Source organism: Amblyraja radiata, chromosome 13 (assembly GCF_010909765.2).
Source record: "Amblyraja radiata isolate CabotCenter1 chromosome 13, sAmbRad1.1.pri, whole genome shotgun sequence".
Lineage (NCBI taxonomy): Eukaryota > Metazoa > Chordata > Chondrichthyes > Rajiformes > Rajidae > Amblyraja > Amblyraja radiata.
Window position 1 is genome coordinate 46,462,659 of NC_045968.1, and position 22,427 is coordinate 46,485,085.

The 22,427-nt window shown below is 42.3% G+C and overlaps 1 protein-coding gene across 1 annotated transcript in view; it reads right to left on the minus strand.

Annotated features, from left to right (window-relative positions):
• col4a3 (collagen type IV alpha 3 chain) overlaps positions 1-22,427 on the minus strand; it is a 154,155-nt gene that overhangs the window by 81,496 nt on the left and 50,232 nt on the right. Inside the window, exons 8-22 of the mRNA XM_033031982.1 lie at positions 20,521-20,547; positions 19,677-19,754; positions 17,575-17,628; positions 15,015-15,050; positions 14,871-14,912; positions 14,567-14,638; positions 14,264-14,317; positions 11,418-11,477; positions 9,352-9,396; positions 8,566-8,619; positions 8,414-8,455; positions 5,309-5,396; positions 4,189-4,224; positions 2,802-2,957; positions 1,588-1,680 (exon numbers count right to left, since the gene is read on the minus strand). Coding sequence (XP_032887873.1) covers positions 1,588-1,680; positions 2,802-2,957; positions 4,189-4,224; positions 5,309-5,396; positions 8,414-8,455; positions 8,566-8,619; positions 9,352-9,396; positions 11,418-11,477; positions 14,264-14,317; positions 14,567-14,638; positions 14,871-14,912; positions 15,015-15,050; positions 17,575-17,628; positions 19,677-19,754; positions 20,521-20,547 — 937 coding nt within the window. The remainder of the gene's footprint in view (positions 1-1,587; positions 1,681-2,801; positions 2,958-4,188; positions 4,225-5,308; positions 5,397-8,413; positions 8,456-8,565; positions 8,620-9,351; positions 9,397-11,417; positions 11,478-14,263; positions 14,318-14,566; positions 14,639-14,870; positions 14,913-15,014; positions 15,051-17,574; positions 17,629-19,676; positions 19,755-20,520; positions 20,548-22,427) is intronic.

The window sequence follows — 22,427 nt, forward strand, 5'->3', positions numbered from 1 at the left end:
TATATATTTAATAATAGTGATGGTCCCCTTCATTTTAACAGTCATTCTGTTTCTAAAGATCAAATGGCCATATGTACCAGGCTCCAGATTCAGGGACAGTTTCTTCCCAGCTGTTATCATGCAACTGAACCATCCTACCAACAACTAGCAAGTGGTCCTGTGCTACTATCTACCTCATTCGAGACCCTTTGACTATCTTTGATTGGACTTCCCTGGACTTTATTTTGCACTAAACGTTATTCATGTTATTCTCTTTATCATGTATCTGTACACTGTGGATGGCTCGATTGTAATCATGTATTGGCTTTCCGCTGACTGGTTAGCACGCAGCAAAAGCTTTTCACTGTACCTCGGTACACGTGACAATAAACTAAACTCAAACTCAAACTTTTGGAAACAACAGCCATAAGCAGCTACAATGGGGCTGAATCTATGATATGTCTCCTTCCACTGTCCTGCTGTAGAGTCAGGAAGATTAGCTGAATTTCCTGCATGCTCTACAAAATTAGAAGTGAACCCCAATCACTTCCTCTCTGAACATTTTTCCAACTGCTCCTGCATTAGATGTTCAACCACAATCTGCAATTTCCTTTATTAGATCTGAGCTCTCAAACACATTTAACACGATCAGTCTTTCTCAGGGCAAAATTAGAACTCCTACCACGATCAAAAGATTTGGCCGCCCTATTATAAGAAAGATGTTATGCTGGAACCCGTGCAGAGAAGATTTACAAGGATGTTGCAAGGACTTGAGGGACTGAGCTATAGGGTGAGGTTGAGCAGGCTAGGACTATTTTTTGAAGGGCAGGAGGATAAGGTGTGATCTTATAGAAGTGTGCAAGAATATGAGAGAAATAGATCTGATAAATGTGTTTTTTTTAACCCAGTGTAGGGGAATCAAAAACCAGAGGACATACTGTAGGTTTAAGGTGAAAAGGGAACGATTTAATAGGAATTTGAGAGGCAATCAGTGGGTGTACAGAACAAGCTGCCGGAGGAGGTAGTTGAGGCAGGTACTATCATAACGTTAACCAAACATTTGGTTACGCACATGGACAGGATAAGTTTAGAGGGATTTGGGCCAAATGCAGGCAGGTGGAACTAGTGTAGTTGGAGCATGTTGATCGGCGTGGACAGTTGTAATGAAGGGCCTGTTCTCTATGCTGTATGATTCTATGACTCTATTACTCCACCTGCCCGATATGCCAAAGTACAATCAGTGATGTCTGAAAAATGGATCCTGACCTGATATGTCACCTATCCATGTTCTCCAGAGATGTTGCCTGAGCCACTGATTTACTCGAGCACTTTGCGTCCTTTTGTGTAAACCACCATCTGTAGTTCCATGCTTCTGCAGTGACTCTGCTTTACCTCATGTGTTTATTGACAATAAAGTCAACCTATTCCTTCCAGTGTGTAATCAACAGTGGGCAAACTGTGAGCAACAGAAATGCAGATGCTTCCTGATGGAGTTTCATGTTAGAGAGGTATAATTCACCACTACTTGTATTGTGTTCTGCTATTACCTGGTTTAACCTTCTACTAAATAGCAACAAGGACAAATCAATATTAGTGGTGCTAGCTTACCTTTCAATCCATTTGGACCATGCAAACCAACTAAACCCGTTAGACCAGGAGAGCCGATCGCTCCTGATTCCCCCTTCGTGTAGATTATGTCACCTGGAAAAGATCATTCAGAATGTTTCATGCTTATTTCATTGCTGGTTCTCTCTCCTGTACTTTGTGTCATCCCAAGCCTTAATTCTGACCCTTGAGCCACACTTCTGTCAGGACGTGAGTGGGTAACTGGTTGCAATGACCTTGCAGGTGCCATGTCTGAGATCTGCAGCAAGGAATGAATCACAAACCCAGATACCAGGCATTGCTCAAAGAGAAACCGGCAGCATTGGTTTGCAAATTGTGCCCTGTGACTGAAAGTACACACTGATTAATTTATACATCCGAGAGTACTTACTGCGACTAGGGAGAGGTAGAGTGAATGGGGTGCACACGGGGGTGAGTAGATGATAACAGTGGTATAAACCCATAGCAAGCCAGGGTGGCACAGTGGCGCAGCAGTAGAGCTGCTGCCTTACAGTGCCAGAGACACGGATTCGATCCTGACTGTCTGTGTGGAGTTTGTACGTTCTCCCCGTGGCCATGTTGGTTTTCTCCAGTTGCCTCCCACACTCCAAAGACGTACAGGTTTGAAGGTTAATTGGCTTCTGTAAAATTGTAAATTGTCCCCAGTGTGTAGGATAATGTTAGTGTATGGGGATCGCTGGTCGGCGCGGACTTGGTGGGACAAAGGGCCTGTTTCCACGCAGTATCTCTAAAGTCTAAATTTGGCAACTGGTTAGTAGGGAAAAGTTTGGGGACCTTCATCGTGGATGAGGACTGCCCGATAGCAACTGCCCCATCACTTTTGTTCCACTGTCTTGTAGAAAAGGAGGGATAGAGGAGAGTTAATTCAAGATACCATAAAAGTCTGCAACTAAACACAAAATGATGTAACTCAGCAGGTCAGGCAGCATCTGTGGGGGAAATGGATAGGCGACATTTCAGGACAGTATCCTTCCCCAGACTCCGATTCCGATTCTGCGTCAGTCTGAAGAAGGGACCCAACCCGAAACTTCACCTATCCATCCCCTTCCCAGATGCCGGCTGACCCGCTGTATTACTCCAGCACTTTCTGTTTTCCTCAGGATTCCAGCACATGCAGTTCCTTGCATCTACAAACTTCTGCATGTTAGCGCAAGTAACTGTTCGAAGTGAAGGAGATGTGAATAGAGATAGTGTACCTGGTGGGCCCACAGGGCCGGGAAGGCCGAGGGATCCCGGAAGGCCTGGAGGACCTTGTGGACCTTCAGTAATCTTCCCAGGGTCACCTCTGTTTCCTTTCAGACCTTCCTGTCCCGGATATCCAGGCTGCCCTTGAGGCCCACGTCTGGAGATTCCTGTAAAAAGTTGGGAACAGAGATCCTGCAAGTTAACACACAATCATCAGCACTCTTTCCTTTTAACATGACTCTGTGTTTCCTGTCAAAGTAATTTTCCTCTCCCAAAAAAAATGGATGGATAGTGAGGATACAACATAGTATGGATGGTTTAGTTTTGAACGTTGAAATTTAAAACACCTGAACTTTTCTCTGCTCTGTAAGTTAGAGGTGTTTCACTGAGATCATCTCACGTTTTTCTAAATGGATTTTTTACCAGCTTTCAGCCAAACGGGACTGAGATGACTGGTCATTTTATTTTCACCCAGAAGTTAATGATACTTTGGAATTTTCTATCCAAGAGGATAGTCATTTCATCAGAGGTAGATCAAGTTTTGGATATTTAGGCAATCAGGGGATATAGGGGCCACGCTGTGCCACTGTGTTGCTGCCTTACAGCGCCAGAGACCCGGGTGCGATCCTGATTACGGGTGTTGTCTGTATGGAGTTTGTACGTTCTCCCCGTTACCTCGTTAGGTTTTCACCAGGTGCTCCGGTTTCCTCCTACACTCCAAAAATGTGCAGGTTTGTAGGTTAATTAGCTTCTGTAAATTGTCCTGAGTGCGTGGGAAAGCACTAGTGAACGGACGAAGGCTGGTCGGTGCCGACTCGGTGGGTCAGAGGGCCTGATTCCATGCTGTATCCCTAAACTAAAGTAAACTAAAATAAAATCAGTGCTTTTTAGTTGACAAAAAGGTGCCGGTATGCACCGGTAATAAGCATTTGTGTCATGTGGCTGGAAATGATGTCATTGAACTGTTTAGAGGTGCTGGTACACCGAGATGCAAAGTCAGCACTGGGTAAAGCAGCAACATTGTGTGGCAGAGTAAACACAAGGGGCCATGTGACTTACTCCTTCCATTGCTCACATTGCCACATTCTCATACAAATGCAACATTCATTCTAATAAAGTCTTCTTCATCTTTCCTTTTCGACAAACATTCCCGCATTGATCCCCCTCATTGTTGTTTCTTGTTTAACATACATGGTCAATAGGTTTAGTCCAAATGCAGGCAAATGAGTAGTTGAGAAGGGGCATCTTGGTCAGCATGGACAAGCTGAAGGGCCTGTTTTCATACATAAGTTGGGCTCTATACGACTCTAACAATGCCTGACATGGAAGATATACATCATCTCGTGTTAATAGGGATCGATATCCATTTTCCCAATGGAACAAAATACAAGCTTTTACCTGGCTGGCCTGGAAAGCCAAATGGACCTTCTGCACCTGCAGAGTCGGAAATAAACAAACTATTTAGTAGCAGGCCAAGGTACGTTTGCTTTGATTAAACTGAAATTAGGAAACCTTATAACTGAAAATTACAATCTTTTATTTAATTTAATAAATATGAAACACTTAACAGTTTATATAAAGTCCTTTTAAATTTAGATCAAAATAATTGTTTATTCAGTAGCCTAATCTCACCATCAAACATTCAGTAGCCTAATCTCACCATTGCCCTGGGTGCAATTCAAGCCTAGCTTTGGGTACAATGCAGCTTTGTTGCTGACTTCACTCACAATGTCACCCTGAGCTTCAGATGTAACTGTAAAGAACCTCAGTTGTTGCCTTGTATGCATCTCAATATCTATTTTCTAAGAAACTAGGATGTTTCTCTTCTTTGACACTATCTTCTGCCATTAGATCATTAGATCATAAAACATAGGAGCAGAATTAGGTTATTTGGCCCGAGTCTGCCCCACCATTCAATCATGGCTGATCTAATTTTCCCTCTCAACTCCATTCTCCTGCCTTCTCCCCATAACCCTTACTAATCAAGAACCTATCAATTTCCACTTTAAAAATACACAATGATTTGGCCTCCACAGCCGCCTGTAGCAATGAATTCCACAGATTCCACCATCCTGCTCACCTCCATTCTAAAGGTTTAACATTTTATTCTGAGATGGTGCCCGCTGGTCCTGGACTCTCCCACCACTGGAAAAACCATCTCCACATCCGTTGTATCTCGTCTTTTCACTATTTGGTAAGTTTCAATGAGATCCCTTCTTATCCTTCTAAACTCCAGAGAGTAGAGGGCCAGAACCATCAAATGCTCCTCATAAGTTAACCCAATCATCCCCGGGGTCACACCTCCAGCATGGCTTGAAAGGAGGCAAAATCGCACCTTCACAGGCTGCAAGTTGCATGATGAATTAAAAGAAGAAAACTGAAGCTGAATGTATTAATACTCCAATGGTTCGTTAAGAGCACATCTCAAACGTGCATCCCCTCAGATCTGCCACTATGAGTGCAGTAGTAGACTGGAGCTCCCGAATCATTGACATGGAAGGAACTTAGTCATTATCACCTTGTGGTCCTGGTTGTCCTTTAGGTCCAGTACGTCCAGGGTTCCCTCGTTCCCCTTTTACAGAAGGCTGATAAACGTCTTCCACGGGCTGCCACAAACGTAAAAGACACAGGGTCACGAGAAGATTATACAGTGTGGTTACGTTGAATATCTGTCAGAACTATGCACCTCTCTGGGATAATGCCAGGATTCTGGAGCAGGAAGTTAGTCAGGATTTACACGCAGCCCTCCATTCCCACAGATCTCCTCCCTCAGGCATCCAGCACAGTGACTAGATGTCCCTCACGGACTGGCAATGTGGAATTTGTCAGCCTAACTGTTGGATAATGTATACGAAATGGATCTGAGCAATGATAATTGACAGCAGAAATGTTTCCCATAATTTGTGCTGGACCATTGGGGGTGGGGCAGTGGAGGTTTTAAAGAGTAAGCAGGAAGTGGAGGTAGCATTCCGAAATGTAATCCCTAGTTTAGTTTAGTTTAGAGATACAGCATGGAAACAGCCCGTGCCCACCAGCAATCTCCGCACACTTACAGCATCCCACACACACTAGGGACAATTTACAATTATGCCAAGTCAATTAACCTACAATCCTGTACGTCCTTGGAGTGTGGGAAGAAACCAGAGATCCCAGAGAAAACTCATGCCGGGAAAACCCATAGAGAACGTACAAACTCCGTACAGACAGTATACGTAGTCAGGATCGAACCCAGGTCCTTGGTACTGAAAGGCAGCAACTCTATTGCTGCACCACCGTGCCACACAAATGACTTGGTTGTGTCTTTCGGTTATTTATCCCACCACACAGCTTGGTATAAGAATATTGCTGAGGTGACGATGTGTAGGTTAGGCAGTGATGGAAATGCTATTGGGGAGCTTTTCTAAAACTAACTACCATAATCCTGTAAAATTAGGCTGCATTAGGACATGGAAACTTTGAGCCTGCTTTAGATGTTATGGTAGACCATGTAAGTGTAAAATTCATGTACAGTATTTATACATCTGGTGAATATCTGAAACTGTTGAATTAATATAATTTGTCCAAAATTTACCCTGAATTTGCTATTTCTTACACGTTTCAAACCTTGAAATATCAGGGACAAATAGTTCCTTTTAGCAAATAGACAATAGGCAATAGGTGCACGAGTAGGCCATTCGGCCCTTCGAGCCAGCACCGCCAAGCAATGTGATCATGGCTGATCTTCCACAATCAGTACCCCGTTCCTGCCTTCTCCCCATGTCCCCTGACTCCGCTATCTATAAGAGCCCTCTCAAGCTCTCTCTTGAAAGTATCCAAAGAACTGGCCTCCACCACCCTCTGAGGCAGAGAATTGCATAGACTCACAACTCTCTGTGAGAAAAAAAGTGTTTCCTCATCTCGTACACAAGTTGTGCTTATGATTCAAGTTTTTGGTTTGCATGAAGTAATCCTGTCTCTTCACTCTCCATGCATCCCCCGGACTGACCCGTCCTTTATCCAAAATGACATAAAAAACGGAATCACGTGAAATCCATGGCATCTGGGGTGGAAAAGCTTACAAACTAGCTCTCAGTTATACTGACTATATTTGACATACCCACATCTTCTTTAATCAACTGAGTCACAAAGAACTGCAGATGCTGCAATCTTGCACAAAACGCAAAGTGCTGGAGGACTCAATGGGTCCAGCAGGATCTGTGGAGCGAATGAACAGGAAATGTTTTGGGCAGGACCTTTCCTGAAACATTACCTGTCCATTTCCTCCACAGATGCTGACGGACCCAGTGAGTTCCTCCAGCACTTTGAGATTTCCTTTACTCGATGGTTGAGTAATAGTTGTATAAAGTGTAGATGGAGACAATGGTTGGTTTGCGTGATGGTCTGGGCCGCCTCCACAATTCTTTGCAAGTTCTTGTGGTTTTGGGTGAAGCTGTTCCCAAACTATCCAGACTTGCATCCTGATAAAATTATTTCTACAGCGCATCTGTTTATTCAATAGTAAAGCAGTTATTTAATGTCCATCAAAAGTAACCATTTTCTGTTCAGCTAATCCCAAACCAGAATAATAGTCCCAAACCAACTTGACCAATGTTTGGAACCATGGAATCATCCATCATCAATAGAAGTCATTCAGTGGTGAATGCTTGTGCTAGCATTTGAATAAACTACCCACCAAATATCAGACAGCAGTAGAGGGATTTCACTTCCTTAGAAGGCATAGGAGGTTCGACATGTCCCCAACAACTCTCACCAACTTCTACGGATGCATCATAGAAAGCATTTTATCTTGGTATTGGAACAGCTTCATCCAAGACTGCAAGAAATTGCAGAGAGCTGTGGACACAGCCCAGACCATCACACAAACCAACCTCCCCTCCATTGACTCCATCTACACCTCACGCTGCCTCGGCAAGGCCAACAACACAATTAACGACCAGCCGCACCCCGGCCACTCCCTCTTCTCCCCTCTTCCATCAGGAAGGAGGGACAGACGTGTGAAAACGCATCCCTCCAGATTCAGGGACAGTTTCTTCTCAGCTGTTATCAGGCAACTGAACCATCCTATCACCAACTAGAGAGCAGTCCTGAGCTACCAACTACCTCATTGGAGACCCTTGGACTACCTTTAATCAAACTTTACTAGACTTTATCTTGCACTAAACATTACTCCCTTAATCCTGTATCTGTACACTGTGGATGGCTTGATAGTAATCATGTGAAGTCTTTCCGCTGGCTGGATAGCAGGCAACAAAAAAAGCATGTCACTGTACCTTGGTACACATGACACTAAACTAAACTAAACTAAATTAGCTAAACTAAACTAAATGCGAGCCAAACACTAATGTCACAGGATGATGCATCAGGCAATAGCTGATTTAAAATGTCATTGTTATTCATGTCTAAAAGCTGTGTTATATCCCGTGATATTTTCAACGGTTCATTTAATGAACTCCAAGAAAGTAGATGGAGAGGAAATATTTTCATAAATCTGTTTATTATTCCATAGTAGTGAAGAGAATCTCTTTTGTTCGCAGATGCCAATTGAGATGAATTCCATTCCTGAAATTAAACCTCAGAGTATTATATTATGCCGAATGATTTTAAATTGAGGACTGGTACTCACTGAACCAGGAGGCCCTAGGCGACCAATTTGCCCTTTCCGTCCCTAGAGAAAAATAACATTGAGTATGTCATTGATTATTAATTATCTTATATATATGATTATTAAGATGATATTTGATTAAAAGTTAATTGATTACGACATGTAGAACTTACCGGTTCTCCTGGTCTTCCTGGAAACCCTGCAAAACCTGGATCACCTTTCAGTCCCTGAGACACAGAATTCATAAGTGGGTTATTTCCTTCCCGGGTCAGGTAACAGTCAGTACCAACTTTAACAATTGCAATAATCTTTATAAATTATATCATTGTGGGAGTGGATGTGTTTAATGAGAGCGAAAACATAACCGATGAGAAGTTAGCAGAGCAAAAACAAACTGCTGGAGGAACTCAGGTAGACAGGAACAGGTAGACTCAGGTTTTCCAGCATCTGCAGTTCCTTCCTAAACATGCTGGAGGAACTCAGTGGGTTAGGCAGCATCGACTGAGGGGAAATGGACAATGATGTTTCAGGTTGTGATGCTTCTTCACACTGATGGGATAGAGGGGAGAAAGATGGTATAAAGAGGTAAGGGGAAGGGATGGGGCAAGAACCGGAAATTGGATCCAGGTGTAGAGGCAGATGAGCCAGTTGTGTGAGTGAAGGGTGAATGTAGTAATCAAGGCTGGAGTGGGAAGACAAAAGGAGTCAAATGGTGGAATCTGATGAGGAAGGAAAGTGGAGAGTGAAATGTAGAACCAGAGAGAATGGGAAGAAGGGAATGGGGAGGGGGGAAGAAAATGATGGAATTGGATAAAGTGTGGGGGTGAGGCAGAAACTGGGTAGTTACTGGTAACTTATTGGACCTTTAATTAGAGTGTGGTTATCAAAGCTAAATCCATACGCAAAGAATCTTAAGTGATGACTATTTTCATTTTACTGTGAATGGAATTTGAACCAACCTGAAACCCCGTCACTCCAGATTCTCCATCTTTACCGAGTTTTCCCTACAAATATTAAATGAAAGATGAATTAGATCAATTTACAATTCTATGATTTACAATAGAAAATTAAATGTAAAAGGAATATTTGTAGATTGAAAGTTATCGAGACAGACTGATTTCAATGATAATACATTAACTATAAATATGACTGCAAACACAAAGGGGGGAGCTTTGGAACACTGAATTTAGAACGAGGCAGCATCGGGCAGGTGGACATGACTCAAAATGAAAGTTGTTAAACTTTGACCTGAAATAATGTTGAACATTCTGATCAATAATTTCAGAATAACAGGGAACAAATAGCAACATGCGAGTTATAAATAACCATATCACATTCATATTATTGAGCTGACAGTGTATTGCCAAATAAGGAATAAATGACATTTATAGGAAAGACATTTATTTAAAGGAATAAATGTTACGAGCTAGTTGACAGACGCATTTCAAAACTGTTAACAACCGTGAAACCATTTTACAGAAGGTTAAGATCAGTTCTCAGCCTTGCCTTGTGTCAGTTATCTGTTTGTGTTTCAGGGCAGAAACTCTGCTCTACTCCCCCCATGGCTCAGTAATGGTTCAACCTTCACCTTTGTTCTAGGGCTTGCGAGAAGGAACCACTGAGTTGAACCAGGTAGGAATGGGTAGGTGGGGATTGTGGGCGGTGATATCGGGCATGTGGATGGATTGGTCCTGCAAATCGCAGCAAGAGCCTGCATATTCCATACAATGACCCCATGGGGACTGGGCCCCATACCTGAGGAAGGATGTGCTGGTGTTGGATAGGGGCCAGAGGAGGTTTGCGAGAACGGTCTTGGGAATGATTGGGTTAACGTTTGATGAGCGTTTGATGAGCGTTTGATGGCACACGGCCTGTACTCGCTGGAGTTTGGACGGCTAAGGGGAGGGACCTCATTGAAACTTACCGAATAGTGAAAGGCCTGGATGGTGTGGAGAGGATGTTTTTAATAGTGGGAGAGTCTCGGACCAGAGGGCGCAGCCTCATAATAACAGGACATAGCTTTAGAAAGGAAATGAGGAGGGATTTATTTAGTCAGAGGAAGGTGAATCTGTGGAAATCATTGACACAGAAGGAGGTCAAGTCAATGGATATTTTTAAGGCAGAGTTCGACAGATTGCTGATTAGTATGGGTGTCAGGGGTTATAGAGAGCAGGCTGGAGAATGGGGTTGAGAGGAAGAGTTAGATCAGCCATTATTGAATGGCAGAGTAGACTTGATGGACGGAATGACCTAATTCTGCTCCTATGACTTATGAACTTATGTGGGGAATAACATCACTAAGGCAAATGAGCCCATCAGAATGTGGCTTGGAATTACCACAGAGCCAGGCCTGTAAGTGCAGGGTTTCGGAACTTGGCAGCTCCTCGGTGGGTAAATCAGGGTGCAATGGTCAACATTCACCAGCAGGTGGTGCAGTTACTCGCCTCTGACCTCTGGCGATATCGGTGTGGAGTTAGTACTCTCTCCCTGTGACCGGTGCGTTTCTTACTGGCGCTGTCACGTGGGTTGGTAGGTTATTTGGCTGCTGTAAATTACCCTGGTGTAGATAGCAAGTGGGAGAATTGGCAGAGGTGAATAGGATGTGCGACTTATGTGTGAGAGAACAGGCTACTATGGCTTAAGTGGGAAATGGAAATGTTAGGATTGTTCTTGGACCCAGAAGAGTTTGATGGGCCAAATTTCCTCCGTCTATGCCATTGTAAAATAAGAAATATGAATAAGCAGCTAATGATAAATTCTGAATACATCACCTTCAAATGGGAATCTGTTGGGTACTTGGGAGGGAATAATCTGCTGTGCTATGAGAAGAGACGGCAATACTGATGATGATCGAAAGCCGAGTGAGAGGATTAAATCGACGGACAACACATATTTCCTTTAAATTCTCTTTTGCACATCTCTAAAGTTTGATTATTAATAAATATGCAAGAGCAAGGTGTCTGATAATAACTGCAGAAATATTTGTCAAAATGAATTGGGATCATTTCAGGAATTCATGTCCTACCAGAGCTCCTGGGACTCCTCGATCTCCTTTATCTCCCTTCCATCCTGATGCTATGCCACCCTGTAACATATATAAGCAAGCCTCTTAATACAATATTTGTCAAAAATATTGTATTAGAGATACAGTCTACTGCCATGAACACTCAGAATCTAACCTGTACAGATGAAGATACTTTGTTATTTACTCTGACAACTTAGAATTTGAAGAAAATAGCTGAAGGATTCTGTATTGGACTAGATATAAGCTTGTCATTAATATCTAGTCCAATAACCTGTATTGGACTAGACATAAGGTTGTCATTAATAAGGGCTAAGAGATCAGCCATGCTTGAATGGCACGAGTAGACTCGATGGGCTGAATGGCCGAATACTACTCCTATAACGTGAACTTGTGAATGTGGATAATAAATGTAGCAATCACCTCTAAAAAACAAAATGGACTTAAGTAATGATTGATGAAAGCTACGATTATTATTCTCAAGTCACGAAGGTGAATTTGAAAATCCTTTCCAAAATTGTGGAGATTGGTAATTATCTGCAGATGTTCTCACTCTTTTTTTGCCCTTTGGGTAAGGTCTCCATGTCTGTTCTACTGAACTTAAGGAGGATCAACAGCACAGTTCCTGCATTGTGCATCGAGATGCAATGGCAATAACAAAGACCTTTTTTTCACCCAGTTTTATTCCACCAGGGAGGTCTTACCTTCCACTACCTGCAACCTCCGGTAACCACCTTCCACTACCTGCAACCTCCGGTAACCACCTTCAACTAGCATCGCAACCGGCATCGACTAAAAAATTACCGATTTTTAAAATGGCAACCTATTTTTAGTCGAGGCTGGTTTTGAATTTTTTGAAATAATCGCTAGAACATAGAAGAAGCTCGACTACGCAGAAACCACTTTCGACCATTAGGGAGAGTGACAAAAACCTCCGGGAACCTCACGGAAATCTTGGGTGGGGCGCAAGGTCTCCAGAGGTTTCCGTTCAGGTTTCCTAAGTGGGACAGCGGCTTTATGGTGGCTGGCAAGTTCTGGTCTCATCCAACAACTTCTCCCATGGACTACTTCCCAGGAGGAAAGTCCCATGGAAAACTGACTGATTCCTTCCGACAAAGAGCATTGCATTGATAATGCTGGAGGCTGGGATTTACTGGAGTATTTGCTTCTTATGAGAGTGAGGCATCTTAAACAGATGTAGTCCCTCTCATGATTGCCCTTGTTAATGGTTCAATCAAGCTTGAAGTTTCTGAATGTGGGTCCTCTGCCTCAGTACCATTGTGCAAAGTGCCACCCGTCGTAAAGGCAGTGCTGTCCTGAGCTTCAGGTGCCTGAAGAAATCGTACTTGAAACTCTTCAGAAGCCTGCGATGGAATTCTGTACGTCTTCAAAATACTGAGAGTCAACGCAACTCAGTTCTTGTTGCCAGACATCCTATTTTTTTACACTCAACTAGCAATATTATTTTTTGGTGGTTCGGTCACTTTGGGAGTAATTATGGGGTAATTTATTCCATGAGGTGCGGTATTGACGTGCAGACAAAACGTTGTATCCTTTCACAACCAGTAGAGAGGGAACAGGCTGTGTGTTGGGCACCCGTACAGTGCCTGCAGCAGGTCTACTGGGCTTCAGGAGAAACCGTTGCTGTTGGCTCATAACAAAGCTAATCCCAAACAAAAGAACAGATGCGTAACAGGATTAAAGATTTGGCAGTGCTGTACATTAGATCACGTTCTTGTTACTATCCGATTTCTATTATTCCCAGTCAATACAAGTCCTTGAGATAGACACAAATGCTGGAGTAACTCAACGGGTTGGGCAGCATCTGTGGAGAGAAGCAATGGCTGACGTTTCGGGCCGAAATCCTTCTTCAGAAACGTCACCCATTCCATTCCATTGATGCTGCCTGTCCCACTGCATTACCCCAGTATTTTGTGTCTATCTTCGTTCTAAGCCAGCATCTGCAGTTCCTTCCTACACAATCAAAGTCCTTATTGCTCTACTGCTTTGCAGGCATATTAAATCTGAGAGTTGTTTAAATGTGTACAGGGACTTTCCACTTTCACTGCTTCTTGAGGTCCTTGCATGTTCCATTTTGTTTTATGACTGATATTTTCTCTCCGAAGATTCGGTGGGATACAATTTGAGGGCAGTGGAAGGAAGGAGGAGTTTCCACGAATGACGTTATCTTGATCAGGACATCAGTGAGCAGTCAGAGATTTAAGATATGCCTGTACCCATGTAGGCATCTGTTATCCATAGTAAATAATCATCCAGTGACTGTATCTTCCATTGAAGTCACTCAAGGTCATTAGACTAAGGACCCCTGATGTAATGTTCAGATGTGCAGCCACAGGTAGTTTGAAAGCCATTTTGTTTTGTTGTAATTTCTTTACTAACAAGCGAGATCAGAAAGGACATTCAATTCTTCCTTGTAGTGATTGTGCTTGGACTAATATTTATTGTTTCAGTCCAAAATCACAGTTGCAAAGCTTCTCATATTATTTCCATGTCTATGAGGAACCCAGCAAATTGCAATCTGCTCCCACCTCTCTGTTGCCAAGATTCTGACTCCGAAGATAAATATTTTTTTGCAGGGTCATACTATGCACTGGGAACAGTGCTGGGAACACTCCTAACAATCCTTTTATCCTGCACCTCAGATATAAATTAATTAATTGATCTGGCACAACAGTTCAATTTGATTACTTTGTTTTTCAATATCACAGGATAAGGTCTGACTAGTTGAACTGAAGTTAGTGCAATGTTCGACTGGCCAGTTGTGACATTGAGATCACAAAAACAGAATAACTGATTAATACTGTAAAATGCTCATGGATTGTACTCACAGGTAAACCTGGGGGACCAGAAATCCCTGGGTCACCAGAAGGTCCTGGGCTGCCCTGTTCAAGAAAGAGAATTTATCATAAATGTGTTGATATCAAATTATGTCTGTACATAAGTGCATTTCTTTCATTCTTCAATTAATTCAGCTTCAGTCATGGTTAAAACTGCGACAATGAGCAAGTCATGCCTGGAGCTAAAAATAACAATTAAACAATTTGTAGCGGCATGCAAATTAGATGCTTAATGAGACAAGATGGACAAGGAGAGTCAATGAAATGAAATGGTGCAATAAAAGTCAAGCCTACCTTCGGTCCTTTCTCAATAATGGTTGGACGGCGTTCTTGCCGGTAAACCGGTCCAGGAAGACCTTTCGCACCCTGTTTCCAACATGGGAATCAACTTATCAGGTGTAGTCAAAAACTGAGGAATGTCTTGCAAGAAAGCACCAATACTTAGCAGAATTACTCAAGTATTATTTAAAAAAACGTATTACATTGCAGGTAAAGAATCAATCAGTGACACAGTTCTCAAAAGCTCCCTATATCTACTAATTGTCTGCCTAACTATGCATGATATCAGCCCAACTAATCGTACTTGACCCTTTCTTACCTTGTCACCTTTCGAACCCACGAAGAACAATCCCATGTTGCCCTGCAGGAAGAAGAGTTGAAGAAGACATCTATTTTATTGGAGCTTTTAAAATAATCTTTTAAACAGCAGCAAAAGTAGCAGAACTAGTTCCAAAAATCTTACCTTTGGACCTGGATGGCCAGGTGGTCCTGTCAGACCCTAAAGGAAAATAAAGTGGTCAGCACAGAGTCGAAAGGCAAAAATAAACAGAAGGGATTTGGACCATAAGGCCCCTCGAGCTTTGCTGATCAATCACATCAAGGCTTAAGTTAAATGCATAACATATTTCAACTTTGGGGTCACCCCTCATGCAAGGGAAGGGATATCACTCCAAGGGGCCACATGAATGCAAGGGTGCTTGCTTTAAGGAAAGCTTGTGAACACGACCGAATATGCCACAAATAGACGTGGTCACTGAGAATGTCACAAGAGTTTTTGCACTGTTCTTGTTCTGTATGTATATATATTATATATATTTTTCTAAATAAAGTTTATTTTTAGGAAAAAAAAGCATCTTTCAACATTTGTAGAATGGTTTGTTCTAAATATATGAAAAGGCAATGAAAACACCTGCAAAAATTGATTCATTTAGAAATCTTTTACAGATTCTCGGTTTTTGGTTTTCAGTTTTATTCAAAGAATACTAAGATCTCAAAATATTCTGTTATTTCTCATAATTCTGAGCCTGGCTTCTGCTGAGAAGCGGTTGTTAATATATTTATTCAGTTCTCAAATTTCTAGTGATATATGAGGCCATTCAACCCATGTGTCCATCCTGGCTTTCAGAACAGACCCATCAGTGGCATTAAGTGCCACACTTGCATACATATCACCATCCCCTCCCCCATCTACCACCCCATGATTCCCCTGCCATCATTAGGAGGGATTTACAGTAGCCAGAACCTATCACCATATCTTTGAGATGTGGGAGAAAACTTAAAGTGCCTGACAGAAATCAATGCGGTCACATGCAAACTCAATGCAGTTAACACCCAATGTCAGATTTGAACCCAGCTCTCTGGGAGCTGTGAGGGAATAGCACTGGCTGTTACATCACCACACTGCCCACTGTACCATTATGCCTGTTAATACCTTTAATTGCAGCCTAATTTTCTTAATTACAAAAATCACCTGTTACAGTTGTATAATCAGTTATTAATATCCAAAGCACTAAGATATTTTCTTATGGAAACTAGTCTCATTGTAAAAATGGAGACACAAGGAACTGCGAATGATGGAATCTTGAGTGAAACACAAAGTGCAGGAGTAACTCACCGGATCGTGCAGCATCTCTGAAGAGAATGGACAGGTGACATTATGGATCTGGACACTTCTTCATCGAAGGTTTACTGAGGTTTGAGGCAAAGTTTTGGACCAGGAGCTTTCTTCACTGAAGGATCCCGATCCAAAACATGCCTGTCCATATACCTCCACAAATGCTGACTAACCCGCTGAATTACTCCAGCACTTTACCTTTCATTCATTGTATAAAAACATTTGCTTTCTCACTTGATAAATACTGAAATGGTTAGCTGACAATTATAGTCACTTGGTAAAAATGGGCATTAGAAGGTTACATTTTTAATCGGCTGAAGTAGGTTTTATTCTGTAAAAGGTCACAGACCCAATACATTGACTGTTTGTCTTTCCATGGAGGCTGCCTGACCTGTTGAGTTTCTCTGAGATTTTCTGTTTTAATTTTAGCTTTCCAGCAAATGTAGCTTTAAAAAAAAAAATTTATTTTGGTTTCATTCTGAATGCTTTACATGTTTTTACAAATCTTAATTGAACCTACAGTGATTCCTTTCTCCGTGCCGTTCCCTGTCAGGAATGACTCCCAGAACGGTCTGCACACTAACTCATCGTGTGTACCTTGGTTGGCTGATAGATGCTGAGCTTGTTCTGGCGATTCTGCTGATGAATGTGATTCTGGCAGAAACTTCATTCACATCATTCCCAATTGTCTATCACTGTCAGCAATAGTCTCCAATAGTTACACCCCACCAGACTACCCCTAAAGGTCCACCAATGTTGAAAGCCCATTAAGCAGCAGCATAAACTCAGAGCTCAACTACAGTGTCTCCAAATATCAATCTACCACTGTGCCACCCTAAAGCTCTCCCTGCAAACGCCCAGAACTCAGGTAATTACTCCTCCCTCCTCCCCCCCCCCCCACCATGAGTTTACAATGTTTGTCGATCTTGGTGCACATCTCTTTCTCTTCCAAACTATCTTCAACCTGAAATGAAAGGGGTTATTTATTCCTTTTTTTGTAGCAAATGAAATCGGTGGACTTCAACAGATTTACAACATCCCTGGTTCGAGTCCTCGTGCATGCAGAATTGATCAATTTCTTGGGCAAGCTGATGCAGTAGTGTTGATCTTTTTGACTGATTTGCTTGGGGTTTTCCCATTGTGATAAATCCAAGACTAACTTTTCATTACGAGTTGTATTCCTCAGCCATGTGCTAATATAGAGGCATACGGGGAATTCCCAGACTCATCAGGAGAACACAGAGGTCTGGCTCTTCTACTGACGCGATGCCATTGTGTGAGTGGGGATGTCTCTCATTGCCCCTGTACCATCAGTGATACTTGCACCAATGCAAGTTATCAACATTCGTCATCAGGCTTAATAATTCAGGCTTAATAGGTCTTTTACATAGAAAGGAGAGATACTCACCTGGGAACCTGGAGGTCCAAAGGGTCCACGCTGTCCGGGGTTTCCTGGATCTCCCTTAAAGTAAATCATTCATAGACTGAGCATGTTCATTTGCAAAATGTATTTGGACTATTAATTATAAAATAATTTAATTGATAATTTAGTTCATCGTGCCTCCGCAAGACCACCAGCATAGTCAAGGATCAGTCTCACCCCGGTCACTCTCTCTTCTCCCCTCTCCCATCAGGTAAGAGGTACAGAAGTGTGAAAATGCACACCTCCAGATCCAGGGACAGATTCTTCCCAGCTGTTATCAGGCATCTGAGCCGTCCTCTCCCCAACTAGAGAGCGGTCCTGACCTCCCATCTACCTCTTGGAGAACTTCAAACTATCTTTGATTGGACGTTACTGGACTTTATCTTGCACTAACATTATATGCTGTATTCTGTATCTGTACATTGTGGATGCCTTGATTGGAATCATGTGTAGTCTTTTCATTGACTGAATAGCACACAACAAAAAAGCTTTTTACATGTACCTTGGGACATGTGGCAATAATAAACTAAACTAAACTAAACTAAACTAAACTAAACTAAGCTAAGCTAAACTAACCTAAACTAGCTTTGTGTGATATCTGGCAGCTATCTACACAAAAGACACATCAGGAGTATGCGAGAATGCTTCCCACTTGTTTGCAACAGAGCAGCTCCAACCATAAAAGGAGGATTTCACAGTCCAGTGATATTCTGGTTGCTACTTGACTGGCATCCCTGGTTCAGGACCACTGACCTTGGGAAACAAGTTCAAATCCCGCAGTAGTAACTAAGATCAGTGGTTCAGAACCATGGATGCCAGTGTATAGTCTTTGTATAGTCAGTGTATAGCAACCATAATATCGCTGTACTCTGAAACCTTCCTTCACTGGGATCAAAATTCTTTCTCTTGGGCGGGTGGTCTTTGGGAAAGCCACCTGCCTACTCCATTAGATTCAACGAGAAAACCACTGCAGACGGTGAATGGGCCCAAATATCCCAGCATCTGCGAGTAGTTCCACAACCACTCCCTCCACCAGTATGGAAAGTGTAGTCTGTAATATGAACACATTGAGAACGTTAAGGTAACCAGTCGAAGAGGAGGATATTATAACTCATCTGTATTTGTGAATGACTGTTCTGTTCGTTGAGAAATTCTGCCTGAATGTAAGATTTAATGTGTGAAATATATACAAATTCTTCACCCAGCAGTCTTATCCTTCATAATCAGGAACACCTATGGTATTGCTTCCATTGAAACCAAGACCCTTCTTGTCCCACTGATACAATCTGGTTAGTCACAAAATATAATGACTTGAATTCTTGACTAGCTGTATATTATTATTATTATTATTATTATTATTATTAGTAGTAGTTTTTTAATATATATAACTTTTTGCTGTTATATTGTTTACGGGGTACTGCAGTATGTTTATTTATCTGTTGTGCTGCTGCATCTGAATTTCTTCCATTTCAGGACATAAGACAATAAAACCCCCTTGACTCCTGACTCTCTTGACTCAACTAAAAATAATCTCTATTAATTAGTTTACAACTGGTTTTGACACAAGAAAACAAAGAAGAGCTTTGGGATCCATTGGTCGAAGGCTTTTGAATAAACCACAGCACTCACTATGTTTGGTCTGAAATTATTTATAAATAGCGTTATAAAATATTACTTGCAACCAAAATCCATTAAATTTTCGTTTCTAAGTGTTAAGCTGTTTTCCACCCTGAAATTTATTGGCTCAGAATGTCCTGCAATTGCAAGTGCCCCATGCTTGCAAGGTGACCCTGGTGGTTGGTTAATCTGCTGTTGTGACCTGAAGCCAGCACAATCCCACAGGGTACCTGGACCTGGCACAACATGATGCAATTACTTAGGGTGAAGCTGCCGGTAAATAAAAGGAGTAAATCTGTGTTGCATCTGTCATTGTACTTTATGGACTGTAAATCAAAAGTTATAAATCAGTCTGAACCCCATTACATCAATCTATGGTGGCAGATTGTTTTTATATCTCTCAAATAGTCAACCTCATTTTATTCATCAAACACCTGATGTCAATAAACACGTTGGCAAAATAGTCTTACTGGGCTTCCTTGGGGACCCACTGATCCACGGTGTCCTTTCCCTCCTGGATTCACCAGTATGTTCCGAGCTGGTTCACCCTTGAGGAATACACACAAGGGACAATTAAACTGCTAATGGCATTGACATTCCTCTGCTTAATACCTCATGCGCTGATAAGTAAATGGTGACAACGTAGCCATATGTGAATAAGTAATAATTTTATATTATACATCACCACATTATATAATTTACAACTCGGTGAGATTTTTGCTTACATTCTAGGTTATGCAGCTCCCTCTTGAGGTGTATGAAGGTAAATCAAGGGGAAGTTTTAGCATCACGTTATAGTGAAAAAACACATAGGTCGCTTTAATTCTCCACCCCACTTTGAACTACTTGCCTCTGGTCTTATACTCTGTTACAATTAGGTCCAACGTAAGATTGAAGAACAGCACCTCAGCTTTATTCTGGACATATAGCAGGCTTCACACACAAATCAAATTTCACAATTTAAGTAACTCCCTTTGGGCCATTCTACTGTGAGTTATCCATCTGTGACAATAGCTCACTTTCCCTTTTGGCATTGGCACCGAGGGTCTTGTTGCGCCTGCCCTTTCACACCTTGCTTTTTATTATGAATCTTTACCAATCCGAGCCTTCCCTTGTCCTATCCATCTCTTCCTCACTTTCTCTGCAAATTAAACGTAATCTATTTTGTCTCTTTCCAGTTCTGACAAAGGGTCTTTGACCTGAAATAATAACTCTCTTTCTCTTTCCACAGATGCTGACTGTGTTTTCTTTTTAGTGTTTTCCGCTTTTATTTCAGATTTCCATGATCTACAGTCTTTATAATTTTTAACATACCTTTTGACCTGGAAACCCTGGAGGTCCCTGTTAAAAAAATAATTAGAGGAGTATGTCAAGTTTTAACAGATAAAGCTGAAAATCCTTTGAACAGTTCAGTAAGATTCAGGCTGCGATGCAACCTTTTGAAGGTCGATAAACTGTATCCACATTTCATTGTTACAGAATGTTGTTAATGTCAACTATCAGTCAGTGCATGAAAGTACAGACAATATTATCTTGCATGTATCGCTCTCCCAAATCCAGTTGTAAATAGTAACAGTAGAAACTTGTTATAACAGACCATAGGGTGCGGGTAGGAATGGTGTCTGTTATTGCTGATTGTCCACAAAAACCGAGGAAGGAATTATCATTGTATAAGCAGTAGAAACAAACAACTGCTGATGCTCATTAATACACAAAAGGACACAAACGTGCTGAAATAACTCAACAGGTCAGGCAGCCTCTGAAAAACATGGATAGGTGACGTTACGGTTTGTGACCCTTCTTCTCGGCCTGGAACTGGGCCTGGAATCCAGGTGAGTTGACGGCCCTGGCCTGCTGGAGGCCGGGTGAGAGGTGAGAATTGGTGGAGTCATTGGTCATTTGTCGCGGGTGGACGGAGTGCAGGTAAGGGACGGAGGTGGCGGCAGAAGGCACAGCCTGGAAGCAGCCAAGGAAGCTGTGTGGGCCGGCGATAGTAGGCCCTGCTAGAAGCAGTGGGGAGGCGATGCAGGCAGGGGATGGCATCGGCAGGTCCGTCCGTTATAACCCAAATCCGTTATAAAGAGGTCCGTAAAAACGAGGGTTTACTTCCATAGATCTTGCTTGGTTAGAAGTGTTTGAGAGTGATTTTGACTGTGCAGTAGTGCAAAATGGAGAATGATGAGTGAACAGGTTGCTTTACCCCTCTCCCTATTTTAATTGCCTCTGAAGGAAATTGATATAAGAATTAGGAGAGATTGAACTCAGGCTTCTGATCTGGCATCACCTAGTCTAAATATCACCCAGATCACCTTTCTGCAATCAGAATGGTAGCACTTTAAGGGGCATGTCAGACTATCCAAAACCCAATGGCCTGATGGAGAGCCCTCTGTCTACTCCTTCTACAACACACTAGAAGGCCAGAACTGAGGGTGCCAGGGCTGTCCACCTTGGAGCAAAGAGCATTGAGGGGAGCTTTGGTAGAAATGTGCAAGATCATGACAATTAAGGGCCTGTCCCACTGTACGAGCTAATTCAAGAGCTTTCCCGAGTTTAAAAAAACCCAAAAACTCGTGGTAAGCACGTAGAATGTACATAGTGGTACGTCAGAGCTCGGGACGTCTCTTAGTGGCTCGTAACGCTAACGGCAGGTACTCGGGAAACGCGGTAAGCTCGGGAAGACTCGTGAAGATTTTTCAACATGTTGAAAAATGTCCACGAGAGCCCCGAGTACCTACGAGTGGCTATTACCGTAATTCTCCGAGTTCACATCAGGGGAAACTCGGGAGAACTCTTGAATTAGCTCATACGGTGGGACAGCCCCATTAGGATAGTTTGGGAGAAGCCGTTTGTGGATGGTTTAAGAGAAGGATGAGACAAAGGCTGAAACTATGGTCACAAGCTACAGGGGGAGCAAAGCAGAGAGTACCATGACTATGACTTAGAATTCACTGCCTATGGGGGTGGTGGAAACAGAATCAATCAGCATCGTCTGAAGGCAAGTGAATAGAACGACAGCAAACAATTAGCAAGGCCAAGAGAATGGGACAGACGAGGTTGTTAGTATAGAATGGAGGGGCTGAATGGCCTCTATTCTGTGCTGCAATAATTCACTGATTTTGCATTATCCTATGTTGTCTGCAGAGAAGAAACCTGGTTCACTTTAGAAAGTGAGAGCAACCAAGGTGAGCAAATTTGTTCTCACTATTCATTTGGAAATACGC